This window comes from Eulemur rufifrons, chromosome 5 (genome assembly GCF_041146395.1).
Source record: "Eulemur rufifrons isolate Redbay chromosome 5, OSU_ERuf_1, whole genome shotgun sequence".
Classification (NCBI taxonomy): domain Eukaryota; kingdom Metazoa; phylum Chordata; class Mammalia; order Primates; family Lemuridae; genus Eulemur; species Eulemur rufifrons.
Window position 1 is genome coordinate 20,419,050 of NC_090987.1, and position 24,884 is coordinate 20,443,933.

The 24,884-nt window shown below is 38.6% G+C and overlaps 1 protein-coding gene across 2 annotated transcripts in view; it reads left to right on the top strand.

The window, feature by feature from the left end:
• The window catches only part of DYM (dymeclin), a 281,123-nt gene that overhangs the window by 223,055 nt on the left and 33,184 nt on the right, over positions 1 to 24,884 (top strand). For both annotated transcript variants that reach the window (XM_069468007.1, XM_069468008.1), the window contains one exon: positions 9,170 to 9,283. In XM_069468007.1, the coding sequence (XP_069324108.1) occupies positions 9,170 to 9,283 (114 nt within the window). The remainder of the gene's footprint in view (positions 1 to 9,169; positions 9,284 to 24,884) is intronic.

The following is a 24,884-nucleotide window of genomic DNA, read 5'->3' on the forward strand; positions in this document are numbered from 1 at the left end:
AAAATCTTGAAGATAGGTTAGTAGAAATTATGTGAACAAACATAATGAGAAAAAATGTGAAACATGAGGACAGAGCATTGAAGAGCTGTAGGATGTCAGATGATCCAATATACTTATAATTGGAGTCCCAGAAGGAGGAGAGAGGGAGAACAGATCAGAAGAAATATTTGGAGAGAGAATGGCTGAGAATTTTCCAAAAATACTGACATCAAACCACAGATCCAGGAAGCTCAGACAACCTCGATCAGGATAAACCCATTTTTTAAAAAGACACATTATATTTAAACATATGAAAAACAAAGATAAAATAAAAAATACAATCCTGAATGGAGCCAGAGGAAAAAGAAACATTATATACAGAGGAACAAAGGTAACAACAACAGTCTTCTTGTCAGAACCTATGCAACTCAGGTAACGAAGTGACATCTTTATAATGCTAAAATGAAAGTTCTTGTCAGCCCAGAATTTATACTGCACAAAAATGTCTTTAAAAACTGAAAACAGAATAAAGACATCTTCAGGCAAAAACTGAGAGAATTTATTGCTGGTGTGTACCATAAGAAATGTTAAAGGAAGTTAGTCAAGCAGAACTATCATACCTGACAGAAACTTGGATCTACAAAAAGAAACTAAGAGCTCCAGAAATGGTAAAAATTAAGGTAAACATAAAAGGCTTTTTCTTATGTTGATTCACTGTGTAAAATAATTGTCTCAAGAAGGGGTCAGCGAACTTTTACTGTAAATGGCAAGATAGTAAGTATTTTAGGCTTTACGGACAATAAAGTCTGTCACAACTACTCAACTCTGCTGCTGTAGTTCAGTAGCAGCCATGCACAGTATGTAAACACGTGGGCAGGCCGGGCGCGGTGGCTCACGCCTGTAATCCTAGCACTCTGGGAGGCCGAGGCGGGTGGATTGCTCAAGGTCAGGAGTTCGAGACCAGCCTGAGCGAGACCCCGTCTCTACTAAAAATAGAAAGACATTATATGGACAACTAAAAATCTATATAGAAAAAATTAGCCGGGCATAGTGGCGCATGCCTGTAGTCCCAGCTACTCGGGAGGCTGAGGCAGTAGGATCGCTTAAGCCGAGGAGTCTGAGGTTGCTGTGAGCTAAGCTGACGCCACGGCACTCACTCTAGCCTGGGCAACAAAGTGAGACTCTGTCTCAACAAAAAAAAAAAAAAAAAAACACGTGGGCATGGCTGTGTCCCAGTAAAATTGTACTTACAAAAACAGACAACAGGCCAGCCTTAGCCCACAGGCTGTAGGTTCCCAACTCCTTGTCTAAAACAAAAGTAGTTACAATGTATTGGGCTGCGGGGTGTTACGTGTATAAAAGTAAGATGTGTGTCAACAGTGGCACAAAGGATGGGCAGGAAGAATTGGAGTTTGGCACAGATGTGTGTTGGGAGACAGTTCCAGAGGTCTCATGCTTCTGACATTTTGTGAGCAAAGGCACTGACTGCCCTTTGCTGTAGATAATCTTTTAAAGGATGTTCGTGACTCCCGCTGGAGCAAAAGACAGGCATGCTTCCTGACCACTATAAGAGATCTGGGGTCTCTAAGTTCAGGGTTCTGTTCCTGTAATAGAATCTACTGCATGTTCAGGTATTATCTGGCCCTTGTCACATCACCCTGAGAAAACTGGGGCTTGGGGACCCAGTACAATAATGCACATGCTCTAATCACTGCTATTGCCATGACTAATAAACAGTCCTGTGTCTCTGACCCATAGATCTCTGTCTTGTTCCAGGATCTGTGAGGCTACGGACTGGCTAACCTGTTAACTCACAAGTAGGGCAATTGCAGGCTCTTCACAGTTCTTGGCAATGTGAGTTGGTATGATGTTATTTGAAGGTAGACTATGATAAACTAAAGATGTATACTTTAAACTCTAGGGCAACCACTAAAAAAAAAAATATATAGCAATAGAGATATAAGTAGTAAGCCAAAGATGGAGATAAAATAGAATCATAAATTGTACTCAGTCCAAAGGCAGGCAGGAAAAACAAAATAAATAATTAGTGGAACAAATAAAAAACAACAAGCAATATTTAAATCCAGCCTTGCCAGTAATTAGGTTAAATGTAAAGTATCCTAATGCCTCAATTAAGAGACAGAAATTTTTAGATTGGATAAAAAGTAAGGCCTAACTATTCACTGTTTACAAGAAACCTACTTTAAAGACATAGATAGGTTAAAAGTAAAAGGATGAAAGAAGTTTTACCATGCAAGCACTAATCAAAAGAAAGTTGGGGGTGACTATATTAATAGCAGACAAAGTAGACTTCGGCACAAGAAATATTACCTTAAAGAAGGACACCATGTAATGATGAAGAGATTGATTCACTGAGAAGACATAACCATCCTAACTGTGTGTACGTATAACAACACAGCTTCAAAACACATGAAAAAAAAGCTGATGGAATTGCGAGAAGAAATAGATCCATAATTGTAATTGGAGACGTCAACACTTCTTTCCCAGTAATTGGTGCAACAAATAAACAGAAAATTAGTAATGATATATTAATGGAATGATGTGGAAGACCCAAACAATACCAACTAACTTGATTTATTAATAGTTGACATATATAGAACATTCCACCCAACACCATCAGTGCACAAGAAACATTCATGGAGATAGACCATATTTGAGGATATAAAGCAAACCTCAACAAATTTAAAACACTTAAAATCACATAGAGTATGTTCTTTGACCACAATGAAATTAAATTAGAAATTAATAAGAAAGATATCTGGAAAATCTGCAAATATTTGGAAATTAAACAGTACACCCATGGGTCAAAGAGAAGGTTACAAGGGAAATAGAACAAATTTAAAGTGAGCAAAAATGAAAATGCAATATATCAAAATTTGTGGGACACAGTGAAAGCTCAGAGGGAAATTTACAGCATTAAGTATTAATAAGTTAATATCTGCAAAGTGCATTTGTGGTGTTATGATATATATTAAATATATTGGTTTTCGTCCACAGTTCTTGGCTCATAACTCCCATAGTCCTTATTATAATGTAGGGGCACTTTAGGCCTCAGGAGACAGATCCCCTCTCTCTCTCTCTCTCTGACCTTCTCTGGCCCTCTGTTCACCTGCCAATCTGATTGTGGATCTGAAGACCCTCAATTCCAGAGAGAGTCCTGCCCCATACCCTGGAGGAAAGATGCTACACAGGCAGGCCAAGAAGAATCTGAACAGACAGGCCTTGCTGGGTTTAGGATCATGTGCCTTTTGTCCAGTCACATTTCTATAGATTGTCAGTCATGCCCATGTAACGAAGCCTCCATAAAAACCCAAGAGGACTGGGTTCAGAGAGCTTCTGGATAGCTTCTGGAGGTTCCTGGAGGGTGGTGCACCCAGGGAGAGCATGGAAGCCCAGTGCCCCTTCCCCCATGCCTTGCCCTATGCATCTTTTCATCTGAATCCTTTTAATATCCGTTATAATAAATCAGTAAATGCAAATAAGTGTTTCCCTGAGTTCTGTGAGCTGCTCAGCAAATCAGTCGAACCCAAAGAGGAAGGGGATCAGTCAAAGCTCCGGAGGCCCAATCTTGACACTGGTGGCAGGATGGGGGATGTCTTGGGGCTGAGCCCTCACCCTGTAGGATCTGACACGATCTCCAGTAGATAGTGTCAGAATTGAATTACAGGACACCCAGCTGGTGTCTGCTGCTTGGTGTGTGGGGGAAACTCCACATTTGGTCACAGAGTCCTCTTCTGTGTTGATTGTTGTGGAGCTGAGAGGAAAGCACGGTTTGCAGGAGTGTTTTTTCCCAAAGCAGCCTTGCATGTGGTAAATGCTGACAAAATGTCAGCTACCGTCATTATTGTTGGGTTTATATTAGTCCCCTCATTTACAAAATGACAAAGTTGCCACATTATCATTATTGGTTCCTATGAAGTAGATGCAGCAACTTTGTCACTTTGCAGATATTATAAGGAGAGCTGGGATTTAAACCCAAGCAGTTGACACCAGGTTAAGTTCTCAACCACTGCATGATGCTGCATGTAAAAGAAGTTGAGTGTCTGGTAAGTCACATTGCTAATAAGTATCAGAAGCAGGACACAAATCTAAGCCTTCTGATTTTGAGTAGTTCATAGTCTACTTTACCATGATGTCTAATCTATTTAATTATACACATTTGATCTGTATCTTATCTCCCCAGTTATTAATACATTGCACCTTTCTTGACGACAGAAAATAATATCATCTATTTTCCTTCTAAGTCCTCTGGAGAGCTCCCCTAGTGAATAGGTTGTCCATACATGTATTGATTACAACACTAAACCTTGAAGGAAAACCCGAAAAAGTCAGTGAGGAAACACGTATGTATTTTACTTTCTAAAATATGTTTATCATTGTCTTAAAAAAAAAAAAAATTAGTGCTCCACTTTTACCTCTTGGGAGAGTGGCCATTTAGCAAGTGAGAATGTTTGTCTGGCTAGCACATACTGGCTCCTTTTTTACTCTACCCCAGAAAAGCTTCTCATCTCTATAAATCTGATCTGATGATCATTCACTGGTTTCATGACAGGTGATTAAATGTGATTTTGATATTACTCAAAGGGTACAACTGATTAATCAGAACATGGCATTCATTGGGCAATTGCTGTTCAAAGCTAATGGCATAATGGAAGCTAATGTGCTGTGCTTGGATTTCATGAGTTGCAGCCAAATCTGGTGGGTGGAAGAAAGTTGTAAAACATGAACTGTGGAGAAGTACCTTCCTTTGAAAGGTTGCTTTTGAGTTACCCTAACAAAGTATTCATTCTCACTTTAGCTAAAGGTTTTACTTTAAATGTTTTCTGTTATCGGCTGCGTCCTGTGCAGACATTTTCAGAGGGAAAAAAGTTCATCTGTTCTAACAGTTTTACTGGTTGCTGTGCAAGTTGACAAAAGCCACGTACCAGTTGTAGTCATCATCACTGAAGTCACTATTGTGTGCCATATTCCAACCTGGTAGTAGGAAATAGAAGTTCATGTCTTTGAATGAATTGTTTCACATTCTTTGCTGGTGTTGCAGTCGGGCTCCATTTGAAATCTTTGGTGAAATGACTTATACCTTTTGCCTTAGATATTTCCTACTAAAAAACTAAGCCTGTGCTCCTTTTTGCTGCATCAGAATTGCTGGAGAGGCCGGGCGCGGTGGCTCACGCCTGTAATCCTAGCACTCTGGGAGGCCGAGGTGGGCGGATCATTTGAGCTCAGGAGTTCGAGACCAGCCTGAGCAAGAGCGAGACCCCATCTCTACTAAAAATAGAAAGAAATTATATGGACAGCTAAAAATATATATAGAAAAAATTAGCCGGGCATGGTGGTGCATGCCTGTAGTCCCAGCTACTCGGGAAGCTGAGACAGGAGGATCCCTTGAGCTCAGGAGTTTGAGGTTGCTGTGAGCTAGGCTGATGCCATGGCACTCACTCTAGCCTGGGCAACAGAGACTCTGTCTCAAAAAAAAAAAAAAAGAATTGCTGGAGACATGATGAAATAAGCAGGAGCACCTCAGTTGTAGTCCCGCTCCCGGCACTTGCCCAGGTAACCCGGGTCTAGCTTCTTGTCTCTCTGATCGTGTTTACTCTTCTGTAGGACAGAGATTTTTATCACCTTATAGGATTGTCGTAAAAATTAAATAGATAGTATATGCAGAGCACAGGTCCATAATAAACATTCAGTAGAAGATCATTTCCTTCCTTTTTGATATATAAATTATACTTCCCTTCTAGAAGTGGTAGTTTTATCATTTTCTAAAATAGTGTGAGTTTGAATGCAAAAACATTAGAACATCAGCTTTAAAACACACAAATGAGAGACAGTTGGAGAAAAAAGAATTTATTTTGAAACCAAGCCTCATGCCTACTCGGCAGCTCTCCTGGTGAGAATGGAAATTCCTTGTGGCTTAGAGGCAAGCCACTGGAAGCACAGAGTGAACAAAACAGGGCTGTCGTTGCATTACTTTGGTGACATATAAGTACCCTCTTTGGTTGGTTTGTAATGTCTTTGAGTACTATAAGAATGCTGTGAGTTCCATTTAGCTTTGATATATGCATTTTGTAATCTCAATTAGTGATCTTCAGAGTAGATGGACACACATACCCCAGAGGTTGCACCAACCATCAGTCTAGGAAGAAAATATTACAGCTTTATTTAATCATCTAAAAATAAAGTAGGCTGGGCTCAGTGGCTCACGCCTATAATCCCAGCACTTTAGGAGGCCAAGGTGGGAGGGTTGCTTGAAGCCAGAAGTTTGAAACCAGCCTAGGCAGCATAGCACAACTCTTTCTCTATAAATAAAAAATATAAAAATTACCCAAATGTGGTGGTGTGCGCCTATAGTCCTAGTTACTCAGGAGGTTGAGACAGAAGGATCACTTGGGCCCAGGAGTTCGAGGTTACAGTGAGCTATGATCGGGCCACTGCACTCCAGCCTGGACAAGCAAGACCTTGTCTCTAAAGAATGAGTGAATAAAATAAAGAGATTTAGTTTTACTAATAGTATTGGTGTTTACAACCTGCCAGGATCTATGTGTCAGCTCCCTTAGTCCAGGCATCCTGAGGGAAGAGATAGGCGGGGTCCCTCAACACTTGCAGGGTTTTCAGATGTGCATTCACCTTTTCATTCACTTTAAGTTTATTGTAGTGTATGTGTTCCTGGTTATAGTATCTAGATTTCATTAAACCCTCATAAAATTACCCCACAGATGGATGGTAGTACAACAATATAAGCACACATGACGAAAGATAATGGCGGAGCTGACATCCTCCTCCTCCTAGAACAAAACAAGTGCCACATTACAAGGTGAAAACAATGATGAACCAATCTGATCTCACGATCCATAAAATGTATCAGGAAGACTGTTTATATTATGGACTTAGATCCACCATAGTGAACAGTACATCTTAACTGTGAGTGAATATCGGGCTTGCTGATGATAACATGAAGCCTTTGTGATTAGCAAGACATACAATAGCTAATTGCCGAGATTATTTTCAATAATATTTTAATGAGTACCAAAAAAGTATTTTGTATCATCACTTAAGTATTTTTTAAAATCTAGTTTATTTTGTCTTTATCTCAATTCTTTTAAATTTCTTTTTCTATACATTTTATAGTATGTAAAACATTAAGGCTATGGTATATTGCATAATTTATAGAGAAATAGAACATATATTGCAACTACATCCTCACTTTTTTTTACTTGGAAGTTACGATCAGAAAAGTTTGGAGACCTCTGGTCTAGATTCTGGCTGACGTCAAACTCACCTGGAGAGGAGAGCCCAGTGGAACAAGTCCCTGGGATCAGTGTTTCACAAGGCTTCCCAGCTATTTTTGATGGCCCGCCGTATTTGAGAACTACTCCTTGTTACATTATGTACTGCCATAAGCCAGAAATCATCCAATAGTGAAATGTCAGCTCTTAGTAAATATTAGAAAAAATCATTCCAATAAGCCTTAAGTGTCTATAAGATCTATCTTCCCACTTTTCAGTTGATATTTTTTCTTTTCTTAAAATGAGTTTTTAACAGATATGCTCCTATTCTTTAATTTATTTTTTTTGATCAAAGAGAATTTTATGCATAGATATTAGGTTGACCCATATGAAATTGCTAATATTCAACTATTTTTTTACCAACAAAAATGGCAATTCATACGGTTAACCAATTTTTTCCTCAGAAAAACTATGTTTAAGTTTAAAACCTGCAAAGATACTTGCACAAAAGGAAAGTTTTTTATTTTGCATGTTTGTTGTTGCATATTTGAAAATAAGATTTTAATGCATTGCAGTATGTTTTCCTATCTGTGTTGTGTCTTTCTTCAAAGATTTATTTCCTATATTATAAAAATCAATTTGCATACCTGCTGGGTCTAAACTCTGTGAACAAAATTTTAATCCCAGAATCCCCAAAGCAGCTTAAAATCTGACTTGGGAAAAACAAGATCCATAGGCACATATTGAAAGACCAACCTGGTTGTGGACAAAATAAGCGACTTGCAAAGGAGCTGGTGGTGGCAGCAAATAAAGAAATGATTTACCTGGAGATAAATTATGATTGATGTGGAATCAAAAGCAGAATCACCGGCTATCAGCTGCCTTTGTTTTCACTCATTGCCACAGAATTGTGAGGCACCGTGCTTGTTAATGGTCCTGGCTCCAGCTAAGTCTCTTTGCTTTGCAGAACAAATGCATTTCAGTGGCATTTATGTAACATAGTGTACTTTCCACTAGCATGGTTAAAAGTTATTACGCTCTTAAACAATATTTAGGACAGTAATTCTGAAAGGAAATGCATAAAAATGTTTGTGAAGAATTGTTTGTAACTTCATATACTTTACCTAGAAAATAGAAAACATATAAAAGGAAATGTTCAACTTTAAAAAATGCAATAAATTTTTATATTTTTGCATGTCTGATTATAAACACCTAAATGTTATTCTTTTGAATTAAAAAGAGATCTACAGTCTTCTTGATTTATTAACACTATGGTTTTAAAAATGATTTGCTAAAAAATGATGACATTCTGTTAGTTTTTAGTGACAAATATTTAGGCACAGTGTTATTTCTAGAATGCTACTGTATTAATATCTTGACTACCTAGTTTAGACTGTGCTGTAACATGAAACAAAAGTAATTTTAGGTTGCTGTTGATTATCCCTGGTGATCAGGGATAAGGGTGTTGTGGATAAATTAAATTCATAGATAATCCCCAAAACATCATTTTAGCCATTAACTTCAAATTCCTTTCCTATTAAGCCCCTCCCCACCTTTTTTGGGGGGGAGGGGAGAGTGAATTCTATTACTGTTAAGCCTCAAAATTGACAGGCTTTAAAGCTTAGCTTTCTCTTCCCACTTTCTGATGGGTACTGCTTTCTAGAGGAAATATAAATGCCAAATCAGACAGTACAAGAAAGAGCAGAATTCAGGAGGCTACTTAATTCACAGAATGAATTAATCATCCCTGAATATTCAGGAGTTGGCTCTGATTTGGCCATCAAAGCCAAAAGAGAGGATTGTGTTTGCGGGGCCTGGTGAATTCAAAGCCAGGTCACTCTAGAATCGGAATTATTATCATTTGACTACCATGTGAGAAAGGTATCTACTGAAAATACATTTTATACATCTACTTGTTCAAAAAATAACACTTTACTTTGCAGGTGATCACCTTCTTTAGCTCAAGGTTGCTACAAGCTGGAGCTGAGCTGTCAGTGGAACGAGTCCTGGAAATCATTAAGCAAGGTGTTGTCGCGCTGCCCAAAGACAGACTAAAGGTAAGACGGCTAAAGAAACATTCAGTTGACATTTAACTGCTGTGTCACTTGATGTAAATGTTAGTGTCTGAGCAGACTCTATTCAGAATCATAATGCTTACCCAGTTCTTACACTAGAAAGGCTCCCCAGAACTGTAATGAGAAAGGTTTCTGACAGTATTTCAAAAGAAAATATCAAAAGAAGGACTAATATCTTTGTGCCACTGCATATTCTATGTGTCACCACTGCATATACTATAATTTGTATACTATTAATAAAGGGACAGGTCATTTTTTTGACCCAGTGAAATATATTCAGTCTTGTAAGTGACATCAAGGGTCGATGGGAAGGTGATGGTGATGATGACGACTCTAGTAGCTCATGCATAGTGTTAGTGCCACGTGGGTTCTAAATGATTTACATTTATCAACTCATTCAGTCTTCACAACAGCCTTTTGGTGTAGCTAGTGTTATCATCCTAATTTGTCAGATGAGAAACTGAGGTACAGAGAGGTTAAGAAGCTTACCCAAAGCCATGCTACTAGAAAGTGATGGAGCCTGGGGGATTCATACCCAGGAAGTCTGGCTCCAAAGTCCATGCTCATAATTGCCACACTATTTACTGTACACTTAGGGTATAGTAATGGAAAAAGAAGCACCTCATGGACATGATAGGGGAAATACTATATTTTAAGAAGGTGTTTACGTTTATATGATAGATATATTCCTGAAGTAATCTCATGATATAAAACTCATACTTTAAGACTAATTATCTCATAGAAGAAGATATAAAGGGGATATTTGGGGGATGCATGAATGTATAACATTGTGGCATAATTTTACTTTACTATGACTTTTTAATTTTTTTCCTTCATTAGCTCTAATTTTTTTACAGTGCTTTCTCCTAAATTAACAACACAGGATGTCATAGTGGATATTTGGCCTTCTTCATGGTGTTTTATCACAACTAACTTCTGTTCCAATGTGACTGTTTTGGGGGCTGTGTTTTTCGGCACTATCACTAGAACCAACGCTTAATGAATGCTTGAGAGATGTTGTTGTCGGATATAAAAATATTTTCAGTTACAATAACAGAGTCTGTAAAATAACAGCACATTAGTCATCACAGTGACTTACCGAAGTTCCTCTGTACATAAACAGCAGTGAGATTCACACGGTACTAAGCAAAGGTGGCAGGGGTTTCTGTTTATTAGCCAAAGTGGCACCACCATGTGGTAATAATAGCATAAAAACAAATTACAGTTCATTGGGCCTTTTCGCTTTGACGTTATTCTGTGCCTGACAATTTTTTAAATGTAGGGAATTCATATTATTTCCATGTTTACATAAAGTAAGACATTGGCCTGTTGGTTTGTTTTGGGGTTTTGTGGGGGGTTTTTTTGCACTATTTCAAATGTACTTAAACTATACCATGTGAACCAGTACAAAAATCCACGAAGATTAGAGTGGATCCCAAGAAATGGTAGATCTTGGTGTCTAAGCTGAGTTAAGAAAAAAGTAGAATATCAGGAGGCTGTCTGGAAAGGAGACCACAAAGCAGTCGGGGAAGGGGATTTTGGTAAGAATAAAGAACCAGCTCGGTAGAAGCAATGGAGATGGTGGTGAGAGAGCAGTGTGTTAGGTTTAAGATTTCAAAAGTGGAGCAGATCTTGGTGATAACATGGTCTGGATTTTGCCATGAGAACGGGGGACTGGAATGGTATGAAGTGAATGAAAATCGCCGTGGGCATGAGAGTACCACCTTCTGAGAACCTTAGGTACCTTTCTTTCCCCATCTCGTCTCTTCCATGGACAGCTAATGCTGCTTCTCTCTGCTGCCATACTCAGGTACTTGTCTCCTTTTGTGTCCTTTCCTGATGATCAATTTTAGCTCCTTTCTTTTGGCTTATCTCTTGCTAATTGTGTCTTTAGCCCATTTTTTCCTACTTATTCCAATCTCAGATTTTATTTTCTGATTCCCTTAGTGAATATTCTTGTCCCGAGAGACCCTCCATGGCTACAGCAGATATTGAAAATTATTCTTGTAGTTCTCTATAATACTTACCTTGAAGCAAAATGCATTACAGTGTCCAGGCTAAGTGTTTGGATGTTAACATGTTGTTAATTTGTTATAAAATAAAATGCCCTTTATATTTGAGACAGTGACATATAAATGAAAATGTAACTTTGTTTTTCAGAATTATGGCTAAATAGAGAAATTAACTAATCTGTGGGAGATCCCATGCAAGTTAACTATTATTTATAGCAAGATCCTATTGAGGCCAAGTTCATGAGTAAATTTCTTAAGTGGGACAGTTAATTTTGTTCTGAAACATAGCAAGAAATTGTACTCCTGACCTTAGCTTTCCATCTCACTCTATGGTTGGGTTTCAAAAGGATGGAAGATGGATGATTCAGTTAAAAAAAAAAAATCTACCCCCAGTACTAGAAAAGAAACTAAAATTACATTTACTCACAGATGGTGAGTCATCCTGAGTTAGTTTAAATGACAGCATATTATTACCACAGATGTTACTAGAAAAAAAGGCTGTTTATCCTTATAATCAAGCCTTATCCTCAATTATTTTAATCATCTTTTTGGATTGAGTGTTTATAATAAAACGAATCACTTAAAACCTCTAGAGTTTAATTCACAGAATACTGTGGTATCTAAAGTTGATTGAAAATGCAAACTATGTGTTGAATAATATTTTTATTATACCACATGATAGCACATTATAGTCTTTTTGGGTGGTTTACTAATACATACTGATAAAATAATTGTCAGTTATGTAATAATAGCTTTGTACATGAGATTGATTCAAAAGAGTTGGTTTCAAATTGGAAACGCTATTTTAGTTAGCTCTCTAAGAAAATATGGAATAGTGTACACTTATTGATTTGTTCTTTTTAAAATATATAAACTAAGCATTAAAATATTCAGAATCCTTTCCAACTATCTGTGGGTTAAGAGGATCACAGTGCCCCTTACTCATGAGAAATTAGCTAGCTAATGTCAGCTAAAGTAGATGAGCCAGAAGTTTCTGAAGTTTCCCTGACACTGTAGAACTGAAGCCAAATTTGTAGAGGAATTATTCTTCCAATTTTGGGCAAGTAAACATTAAGATCTGGAAGCCCATGGCATAGTAATTGACTTTCAACCAAATAAAATATTTTTCAATCAAATATTATTTGACATAGCCTTCTAAAATATTTGTGTAATATCCTGTGTGGGAATATATACTCTTTGGATAAATCTGTCTATACAGTTAAACAACTTGGCTGTTCAGAGTAAATAGTATTAGTATCATTCTAAACATTCTCTTCTTACTGGTATTCCGTGAAGTCTGGGAAAAGCAATGCCAGGTAATTATTTTTTCCGGACCCTCCTGCTTAAACAGAGGCTTAAAGAACAGGCACTGAAATCCGAAGTTGCTTATTTCTCCTTTAGGGTTTGGAAGGAAATAAATAAAGTTAGTATGTCCTCCGGGAGCCGAGTTAGAAGCCACAGCTCAAAGCTCTCACTGTCTGTGTCCACAACAGGGTCTGTTCCTGGCTCCCATTTCGCTTACTACGAAGCAGTCTGACCGTCGTGGGATGGGGCAGAATCCACCCCGTCCGTGCGTGTCTCGTGCCACCGCCGCACCGCCGCACGTTTTATTATGTAAACTTCCCAAGTTCCCGCTTTTCTTTTGTTTAGTGAATTATCTATGCCTTTCAAGGACAAATAATTTTACCATATCTAGTGTTTGAAAATTAGATCATGCTTTTCACAGTGAATTAACCAAAAGATAACTTCTCTTACAGTGTAAATAAGACATTTGATAAATCATAGGAATTAAAAGTGAGAACCAGGGTCACACTAAGTGATTTTTAAAGCTTTCATTTTATATCCACTTTTTAGAATGCTTTCCTGGTTGTCTTAAGTTGCATAAAGAGAAACATAGAAAGTTACACTAACTGAAATTTCAAGAGATTTTCCATAGCTTCTTAATACTGACTTGCTTAAAAACTCTCCCCTTTCTCCCAAAGGGTTCTCTCCCCCTTTCCCACCCCAAGTGTTTTTCATTTTTCTGTCAGTTCTCTATCCCCAGAGCAGATCCTGAGTGCCCACCTGCTCGTGGTTGGCCCCACCGCGGAGTCCCATAGAACAACGTCAGCGTGTCTACAGTTCTCCTGTTCTGCCTCCCTCCATACCCGTGCTCCACGTGTGTTTATAGCCAGCACCCTCCCTCTACCTCAAAAGTACTGTTAGACCCTAGGTTCCATGAATTCTACTTATTTCTCAAGTCATTCCTTTCCCTCCACTTTGCCACTCTCCCACGTTGCTTTTCCACATTTGTTTTGCAGCCTGTGACGTCCTAATTGGTGTCCCCGCTTCGGCGTTCTTCTCCCTGGGCATCCTTAGCCCTGTTGCCGGAGGTATCTTCAGTGCGCACCCTGCTCTGATCCAACACACAAGCCACTCTGTGGTCTAACTCCTGGCTTCGGTTTTATTCTTTTCCTCCTGTGGAGCCCGTGCTCCAATCATGTCAGACTGCTGGCAGATCTCCCAATGTGCAGTATTCCTGCGTGTCTGGCCTTTGTGCCTGCTGTCCTGCCTCCTTCCTCCTTTCCTCAAGCTTCGTGTCTTGTCTGTCAGAGGAGCGGATCATGCTTCAAGTCCCAACACAGGCTCCCTCCGTATATGAGGTCCACTCTGCTTCACCCAGGCACACGTGGGTGGTTCTTCCTCCACATTCCCATGGTATCTCTTGTGTCCCCTCATTATCGCAAAAATGTGCCCCAGCACACCTAGCTCAGGGAGCAAACTCATTTAATACGTATTGGGGTAAATTAATTTCTCCACTCTGCCTCTTGATTCCTATGTCTCTCTTTCCTCTCAGCCAGTACGCTGATTTTTCCTCTGGCCTTTCAACCCTTCTTGTCCACTGCACAGCATTAGTGCTAAACATCAAAATGACTTACTCCTATCCAGTGAAGAGGGAGGATTTTCTCCATGGCATGCTATCCCAGGAACCTCAGCCCAGGTTCTTGGGTGGAGGGCAGAAGGATCTCTGACCACTAAGCTTTCTCAGCCAATTGGCTTCCCTTAGTTTTGCCCTGTTTCTGCCACCCTTCTCCTGCTGTCCCCACATTTGCTTCCCATAGTGCGTGCATTCACCTGTCCCTGGACACTAATTTGCATCCTCACATGTATTACCTGTAACATACAAATAATACATTAGCATTTACAAGTGTGGTTTGACTGTTTATTCCATCTACATCTAGTTATTTTATTCCCACTTTGACCACAGCATTGCTAGGAAGTTGTTGGGGACACAAAGTTGTATAAGACGTCAACCCTGCCCTCAAAAAAATGTGTGACCTTTCAGGAGAGAAAAGGCACACCGTTGCAAAGATGACAAAGCAGGGTGGTTTGTACCATGTGTCAAACGAGCGCTATAGAAGTTAAATTCTGGAGCAAGGAGCAGAGACACCACTGAGAAAGACTAGTCAGGGAAGGTTTAGGAGAAACCTGGACTGACCTTCTCTGTCTTGAAGGGATGATGAGGTTTGCATAGGCTGAGATGGAAAGGAAGTCCAGGCAGAGGAAATCTTATATGAGTGGAAGAGAAGGCCCATGGCAAGTTCAGCTTAGTGTCCAATGGGAACAATCGGACTCCCTTACTGCCCTCTGCCGAATTAATGTGGCCGTTGTTATTAATGATACAGTGAAGTCGTTGACTTTTTTGACCACCACCCACAGTAAAAAATACATTTTACCCCATGGTGCAGTAGACACATTTATATACAACTGAAACAGTACTTACCCTATTAAATGTGATGGGCTCTATTTCCTATTCTATTCTTGACATTCTTTATTGCTGGTCAGACCTATTAAATTGATTTAATGATCCTCTATTATTTAGCAACTCAGAGTTTTAAAAATAATGCATGAAATAAGTAGTTTCCAAAGTGTGATCTTCCGACCAGCAGCATCAGCCTCCCTTGGGAACTTGTTAGAAACGCAGATTCTCAGGCCCCGCCCCAGACCTACTGAGTTAGAAGCTGTGGGGCTGGGACCCAGCAACTGGTGCTTTACCATCCAGTTAACATTTATTGAGCACTTGCTCTATACCAGGTGCTCTGCTAGGTATTTGTATACAGGTGTTCTCATTTAGTCTTCCTAGCAATTCTATGAGATATAAGGATGATTTCTATTTTGCAAGTGAGGAAACTGAGGCTAAAGAGAAGTTAAATGGCTTCTTCAAGATTATTTTAGTCCCTTTTATGTTTGAACCATAAATTTCAGCTATTCCTTTTTTCAAATCTTAAATTTTTGCTTCCTCTTAACTAACATAACCCATTTGCCTATACCACTTTGTGTAACCAAAAGCACCCATGATACAACAAGATAAGTCCTTGGGTTTGACAATACCTGTGCTCAGAGTTGTAGAGTAATCTTTGAAATGTACGAAAGTTGTATTCATTACTGTTTTATGGAGTATCAACAGACTGTTAGCCCTTTCTCATGCATAATATTGAAGTTGCACTAAACATGCAGTGGTTTAATGTCATATTTACTTTCAGGGCAGCCATTCTTGATAAAGAGTCCAACCCATGATATTCATTGTACTGTCTTACAATGAATCTGTTTAATTAATCACATGGTAGGAAGATTTGTAAGCAGTTTGTAGGCAAATTTTTCTTCTTTGCAATGGATAAGATTAAGCATAGTTTTTATTTTGTAATACTAGAATAGAAAAATTCAGTCTTTATTATCATTGCATCTTGAATGTAGTCAAGAAAAACAAACATTTAATTGAAGAATAGTAAAATTTTTGAAAATTAGTGATCATTTTTTATAGCAATATAGTTATTGTTCGGTGTCTTAGTTTTTTCAGGCTACTATAACAAAATACCATAAACTGGATGGCTTATAAACAAATTTATTTTTCAAAGTTCTAGAGACTTGGAATTTTTTAAGTAGAATAGTAAGAAAACTAAATAATTGCAATTGGTTCTTATGATTTTCGAAGGGGTATTCTTTCCTGAATATACAGCCCAAAAGCTTCTGAAAACTTTGAAGAGGATTTAAGACTTTGAAAAGAAACCAAAGTCCAATATCTTAAATACTAATGTAATGTTGTACACACAGCAATATTGGTCATTTAGGGGAACAAGACTGCTTTCTTTACGATAGCTTTCATTTCTGGGACAAGTTGCAGGAGCGCGGTGACTGGCACATAAATGATCACACCAAGGATGCTGGCAAGCATCTGGCTGTGTCACAGTTTCCGGGTACTGCATTTGTTGGTTTTAGAGGATTTGAGGCCCTGAAACCTCACCTCGTTATATGAAGAATGTGAATACTGTTGGTGCCTAAAAGTGTGGGATAGTTTGAGATAATTTGCCAATGTAACTATTTTTTGTTTTCCTGACAATTGATTACATACAGGTTTTTTTTTTTTTTTTTTTTTTTGAGACAGAGTGTCGCTTTGTTGCCCAGGCTAGAGTGAGTGCCGTGGCGTCAGCCTAGCTCACAGCAACCTCAAATGCCTGGGCTTAAGCAATCCTACTGCCTCAGCCTCCCAAGTAGCTGGGACTACAGGCATGCGCCACCATGCCCGGCTAATTTTTTTTTCTATATATATTTTAGTTGGCCAGATAATTTCTTTCTATTTTTAGTAGAGACGAGGTCTCGCTCATTGCTCAGGCTGGTCTCGAACTCCTGACCTTGAGCGATCCACCCGCCTCGGCCTCCCAGAGTGCTAGGATTACAGGCGTGAGCCACCGCGCCCGGCCTACATACAGGTTCTTTACAAGATTCTTATCTGGGAGCTCTGAGGGCAGTGAGAAGTATTGAGACACTACATATTCTAATTGATAGGAGCCTGATCCGTTTTGAAAACTTTAAAAGAATAAGATCTTTAACCCAAGCCCAGCTTATAATATGAATTTGGACAAAAATTTAAGGGGATTTCCTAATCTCTGACTAATATAGCGTCAATTACTGGATTGTAAAAATCACTCCCAGCATGCTCCACTTGCCCCACTTAAAGAATACCCACTCTACTAAAATCCCAACATTAAAAATGATAAATTATAGACTCTTTGTGTCCATAAATGATCTTTGCTTATCAAATAGATTTTTTGCATACTCTTTCAAATAGAAATTACCCTGTTAAATTTAAAATACGAAACAGTTTTTAAAAAACATTAAAGTCAACTTTTCATTGGCATTGGCTAAGTTAAACTTGAGATATGTTTGGTGTTAAATTATATTGTTGCTCACTAGTCTTACAGTGATGCTGGAAAGAGCATGTTTTATACCCAATTTTAGAAGTTTATTGAGTCACAGGAATAATAATCTGTTTCTGATCATGTTTCATATCTAGAACATAGTTAAGGTTTCATCTACTAATAAAGCCACCCCCCCTTCTTTTTTTAACTATTTAAATTGAGAGACCATATATACAAATGACTACATAAACTATAGAGATACACTTTAAAAGAATAATTACAAAGTAAATATCCATGTAATCATTCTTCAGATGGAGAAATGGAACATTGCCAACAGCCCAAAAGTCCCAGTATACCCTCTACCCCTAGGAATAAACACTGACCTGACTTTGGGGATAATAGTCTTTTTTTTTTTTTTTTTTTTTTTTTTTTTTTTTTTTGAGACAGAGTCTCACTCTGTTGCCCAGGCTAGAGTGAGTGCCGTGGCGTCAGCCTAGCTCACAGCAACCTCAAACTCCTGAGCTCAAAGGATCCTCCTGTCTCAGCCTCCCGAGTAGCTGGGACTACAGGCATGCACCACCATGCCCGGCTAATTTTTTCTATATATTTTTAGCTGTCCAAATCATTTCTTTCTATTTTTAGTAGAGATGGGGTCTCGCTCTTGCTCAGGCTGGTCTCGAACTCCTGAGCTCAAACGATCCGCCCACCTCGGCCTCCCAGAGTGCTAGGATTACAGGCGTGAGCCACCGCGCCCGGCCGGGGATAATAGTCTTATTCTTCTTCATAATTTTACCATCTGTGTGCATATTCCCAAATAATATGATTTCTAATTCTGAACTTTTCACAAATGGAATCATACACTATGTTTTCCTTTGCAACGTTCTTCTTTCACTCAACATTTTATGAGAGACATTTATGTTGTTAGACAGAGGTTGTTCCTTTACACTGATGTATTAGCATTACATTGTGTAAACAGTTCACAATTTGTCCATTCTATGATTGGTAGACATCCAGATTATTTCCAATTCTGGCTACTAAAAAAGTAGTTCCCCAAAATAAGTGATGCAAAACTTGACAGAATTGAAAAGAAGTAGAGATAATTCAAAAATATAGATGGAGATTTTAATACCCCAATAATAGAATAGCTAGCTAGAAAGACAGCAAGAATATAGACTTGAACAATATCAACCAACTTATCTAACTGGCATCTGTAGAGCACCCTACCCAGTAGCAGCAGAATCTGTATTCATCTGAAGTGCACATGGAACACTCTCTAGGACAGACTGCTTGCTAGGTCACAAAACAAGTCTCAAATGTAAAAGATATGAAATCATACAAATACGTTTGTTTACTGACCACAGCAGAATTAAGTTAGAAATCAACAATAGAAATATCTTTGGGAAATCCCCAAATATTTGGAAATTTAACAACATACTTCTAATGGGCACAAGAGAAATTAAACAGTTTGAAGTGAATGAAAATGAAAACACAACATATCAAAATTTATGGGTTGGCCGGGCGCGGTGGCTCACGCCTGTAATCCTAGCACTCTGGGAGGCCGAGGTGGGCGGATCGTTTGAGCTCAGGAGTTCGAGACCAGCCTGAGCAAGAGCGAGACCCCATCTCTACTAAAAATAGAAAGAAATTATATGGACAGCTAAAAATATATATAGAAAAAATTAGCCGGGCATGGTGGTGCATGCCTGTAGTCCCAGCTACTCGGGAGGCTGAGACAGGAGGATCACTCGAGCTCAGGAGTTTGAGGTTGCTGTGAGCTAGGCTGATGCCACGGCACTCACTCTAGCCTGGGCAACAGAGTGAGACTCTGTCTCAAAAAAAAATAAAATAAAATAAAAAAAAAAAAAAAAAAAAAAAAAACAAAATTTATGGGTTGCAGGTCAAGCAGTGCTTAGAGGAAAATGTATAGCTTTAAATCTTCTATGAGAAAAAAAGAAATATATCAAATAAATAATCTAAGCTTCCACCTTAAGAAACTAGAAAAAGAAAAGCAAATTAAACCCAAGACAAGCAAAAAGGCAGAAATCATAAAGATCAGAGCACAAACCAATGAAATACAAAACAGAAAAACAATAGATAATATTGGAGAAACCAAAATCTGGTTCTTTGAAAAGATCAATAAAATGAATAAACCTTTACCTAGGATGCGCAAGAAAAAAAGAGGAGACACAGATTACCACAATGAAGAATGATAGAAAAGACATTATTATTGACCCTGCAAAAATTAAAAGAAATATAAAAGAACACAATTTTATAAGCAGCTTTTAACCAGCAAATTAAACATTATAGATTAAATGGATAGTTTTTAGATAAAAATTATCAAATTTGATTTAAGAAGAACAAAATCTAAATCACTAGTAAAAAAAAAATGGATTAGTAATTAAAATCTTCCCATAAAGAAGAATGCAGTCTCATTTGTCTCCACTGGTAAATAGTTTTTGAAAAGAAGTAATATGAATCCTACACAAACTCTTTCAGAAACCAGAAGAAGGAATGCTTCCTAACTCATTCAGTAAGGCCAGTGTTACCTTGATATCAAAACCACACAAAGACATCACAGGAAACGTATAGACCAGTACCTCTTGTGACCAGACACACAAAAATCCTTTACAAAATATTAACAAACTGACAACAGTAACATATAGAAAGGATTGTACACCGTGACCAAGTGAGCTTTATCTCAGAAATCTAAAATTAGTTTAATATCCAAAAATCAAATAATGTAATATACCATATTAATAGAATAAAAGACAAAAGCCATATGATCATTTCAATAGACCACAGGCCAAGTCCTGCGTGCCACCTGTTTTTGTAAATAAAGTTTTACTGGAACACAGCTACACCCACTCTTTTATGTATTGTCTGTGTTTGTTTTCACACTACAATAGCAAAGTTGAGTAGTTGTGGACAGCGATCATATGGCTCACAAAGCCTAAAGTATTTATTACCTGGCCCTTTACAGAAAATGTTTGCTGACCCCCACAGTAGACACAGACAGCACCTAACATCTATTTATGATAAAAACTCCCAGAAAACTAGGAATATAAGGGAACTTCCTCACCTGATAATGGGCACCTGGAAAAAACCTACAGCTAACATCATACATAATAGTGAAAGACTGAATGTCTTTTCCTCTAGTCAGGAACAAGGCAAGGATGTCTGTTCTCAGCCCATCTATTCAGCATTGTGCTAGGGGTCCTAGCAGGCCGTTAAGACAAGATAAAGAAATCAAGCGTATACAGATTGCAAGATGAAGAAGCCGTCTGTGTTTGCAGGTGAAATTACCCTGTTTGTAAAAAATTCTTCAGGAATCTACAACACAACTAATAGAACCAATAAGTGAATTTAAAAGGTTGCTGGATAGAGGATCAGTGTACAAAAATCTATTGTGTTTCTTTACACTAAAAACAATGCTGGCCGGGCGCGGTGGCTCACGCCTGTAATCCTAGCACTCTGGGAGGCCGAGGTGGGCGGATCGTTTGAGCTCAGGAGTTCGAGACCAGCCTGAGCAAGAGCGAGACCCCATCTCTACTAAAAATAGAAAGAAATTATATGGACAGCTAAAAATATATACAGAAAAAATTAGCCGGGCATGGTGGTGCATGCCTGTAGTCCCAGCTCCTCGGGAGGCTGAGACAGGAGGATCCCTTGAGCTCAGGAGTTTGAGGTTGCTGTGAGCTAGGCTAACGCCACGGCACTCACTCTAGCCTGGGCAACAGAGTGAGACTCTGTCTCCAAAAAAAAAAAAAAACAATGCTATATGAACAACGGTACACTCAGAGGTGGGTTGTAGGATATTCATACGTTCAATTTCAATGTTAAACTACTACCCAAAATTGTTGCACCAATTTATATTAATACTTTCATCAACAGTGTTCAAGAGTTCATGTTTTTCTACATACTCAAAAAAGGATATCATCCTTTTTATCTTTTATTAATCTGTTAGATGTGTTTAAGTATCTCTTTGTGGTCCTATACATTCTTTATACTTTTCTGCTTCCTAGAATAACCCTGAATACCTCTTGCTTCTGGAAATACCATCTGAAACATGAAGTTATTCTGGGATTCCTCACCTGCCCCTAGACAGACATTGGGGATTCCTCCTCTGTCTTCACCCCCTAAATACAGGTGTACCTTACCATTATAGCTTTCACACTCTTGGCCATGCCAGTCTCATCTAAGTGCTCTACTCTTATCTGCACTGAGCCATGCACTCTTGCCAAAGCATTACTTTTGTTTTTCTACCTCTGTGCCTTTGGATATGCTACTTCCTGTCTTCCTTTGAAATTCTACCCACGTTTCCAAAGGTACTGCCAAAACCCTCTCTTATGTCTCCAAGTTCTTTTTTACCATTTTGTAGTTTTTATCCCGTGCTACCTTGTATATGAATACATATAAACTTTTTTTAATCTTTTCATTTCACTTTAAGTTTGTTGCTGTGTTTTCTATGTTTACATCCCCCATACCGTCTTAGCACAATAATGCCTTGCACAGAAGCTGGTCTTTAAATATTGTTGAATGAATTAATGCAGCATGGTTGAAAATCAGCTTGGGAGTTAAATTTCTGCTTCTAGGTATGATAGTCTAAGATCCTATGCTAAATAATACCCCCTGCAGAAAACAAGTATAAAGTCTGGACAAATAATATAAAACATAACTACCAGAAGGTGCTGGCGAGTGAATGGAAGCAAACAGACTGCAGGAAGTTCATGCTCCTTGAGCGGACAGGAGATAGGAAGCTGTGTAAGTTTCCATTTCCATGGCTTTTAACCTGGGGCTAAGTACAGTCCATGTGGTTCATAGCATGGTGGTGAGGGGCTCACATGGGGGAAACTCTTAATATTTCTGGCCTGGGAAACCACAGAAGAGAAGCTGGAAAGGCATGAATGCCGAAGAGAGTAGAGGAATCCCAGCAGGGAAGGAGCAGAGGGGGAATCCGCAAACTGTGTCTATCCACATCTCTGACTGAAACAGACTCAGAGCAGCTCAGCCAGAGACCAAAACTGAACTGAGACTAGCTCTGAAGATACAGAAGAGTGAACCAATGCAGAAAGACTGGTGGACAGCGTGTGCTGTTCAGTTGGAGGATGGAAAATAGCAAGCTCACTTCCCGTCTCTGATGCGTTTGGCCTCGGGCTGACTGCAGTCACAGCATCACTGCGCGTGCAGCAGACGTGGGCACGTGTGGATAAGCTGCAGAGCCCTTTTGGCCTGGAGAACCAGAAGAGAGCACCTGAGAATCCATGAACTCTGAAAATAGTGGAGAAATCCCAGAAGAGAAGGAGTCAGAAAAGGGAATCCTTAACCTCTGCTTACCCACATCACTGGCTGAACCTGAACCACACATGTGCAAAACTTTAAGCAGCCTGGCTAAAGACAAAAGCTCTAAACAGAGACCAGAGTTGCTGCTCAAAATACAGAGTTTGCAGTTCAACCCCGGAAAAGAATCTCTGCAACTTAATTAATATTATTCAGGATATGATGCAAAATTTCCCAACACCCAAGGAATCAAGAAAGTGGAACACATTTCTACATAAAAGAAAATCAATTGAGTTCAACCCCAAGATCCAATTAACATCTCTTCTCATCAGAAGTCAAAGTCTCAAAGAGTATGAAACAAAATATTTAAAGCGCTGAAAGGAAAACAATCGTCAACCCAGAATTACATCCAGTGAAAAGATCATTCAAGAGTGAAAGCAAAATAAAGATATTATGAGATAAAAAAAAAAAATAAAAGAATTTGTTGCCAACAGACTTGCACTATAAAAAAAGTGCTAAAGGGAGTTCTTTAGGCTGAACAGAAATGATACCAGATATTAATAGAAACTCAGATTTCAGAGAAGAATGAAGAATATTTCCCATAAATGGTAAATATCTAAGTAAATGCAAAATGCCCATATTTATATTTTTAGAGAAGATTTATATCTCATAGGAGATCTGAAAAATAGTGTGCACTACCTTGACTTGACGGATATTCACAGGACATTTTACCTGGCAAAGACAATTCACATCTTTCCGAATGTACGTGGCACAATTATCAAGATAGACCTTATTTTGAGCCATAGATCAAATCTCAATAAATTTAAAAGCATTAGAATCGTCAAAGTTAAACGAGAGAATTAGAAAGCAATAAAATGCTAAAAGAGGCAAAGTTGTGACAGCAGGTCCATGGCTGCCTTGGGCCAAGGGGGACAGCTCAGGGAATTGAGTGCAGAGGGGCAAGAGGGGGCTTTCTAGCGTGAGGGACCTAATTTGTGTCTTGATTGTGGTGGTGGTCACACAACTGTATACAAATAACAAGATTTATCCAGCTGAACACTTAAAATTAGTAAATTTTATTGTATGATAATCTCAATAAGCAAAAAATAGGAAAACAGTTTGGTAATTTTCACTCAACAGATGCCAGAGTTCAATTCAAAAATGTAATTGGAAGCCAGAAAAACATCGCCAGGAGGAAAAAGGAGCAAAGTACTTTTGTGAAGCTCCCATGTCGTGCAGGGTACCATATATGCCATTCGCCACTGCAGAAAAGAACTAATTTATGGGTAGAGCGTTTAAAGAGTTCAGCTTTTAGAAAAAGGAACTTAATACAAGCTGAGCTTCTGAGAGGACTCAAGAGCATTTTTTCTCCACATTCCTTCTCCTACAGCCTGGAACTAGTTCTTGTAACCGAGAAGAAAAGCTATGTAAGACTGACCCTGAAAAACCAAGCTGCTTTACATGCAATAAGAAAAAGATCTTCCATCTGGGCATATTGTCTGTCAAAAAGTGATCAGGGCTGACAGCAGTGGTGTGTTCTGTGGCATCCGTAGCCTCTCTGTGGCGCTCCCAGGGAGAATTCTGGTAGTAACCGACACATATTTTTGCAGTACCTTCCAGGGTTGTTTTAAAGCAGAATCTACGATTCACCTCTTCCCAGGTGTCTTGAGGATATGAACATTTTGCACCTTATACTGTTATTACATTTGATAATAACAGATTTGATACATATAACTCTTTATATAAAAGTAAAATGGCTCCAGAAAAATTATTTTATGTGGCCCATAGTCTCAAAACCTAAACAACACAGTGCTCACTATTACATTGGCGTGAACTACTTGAACAATTAGAGTACTATGTTTCAGCAAAACATACTTCAGTAGTTTACTTTTGGCACAATCTCTGTAGCAGGGAGAGTAAATCAAAAGTAGGAAATAATTTATAGTGTCATCTAGAAGTAGAAAAGCATGGCAGTTTTTCTTAATGTGTCTTCCAGACTCAAAATTAAAAACATAGTAATATTTTTCATGTGATTACAACTGTGTTCATATTTATATTTATATATCTGTATACACACACACACACAGACAGAAAGATTATTCCCCAAAATGAAAATAT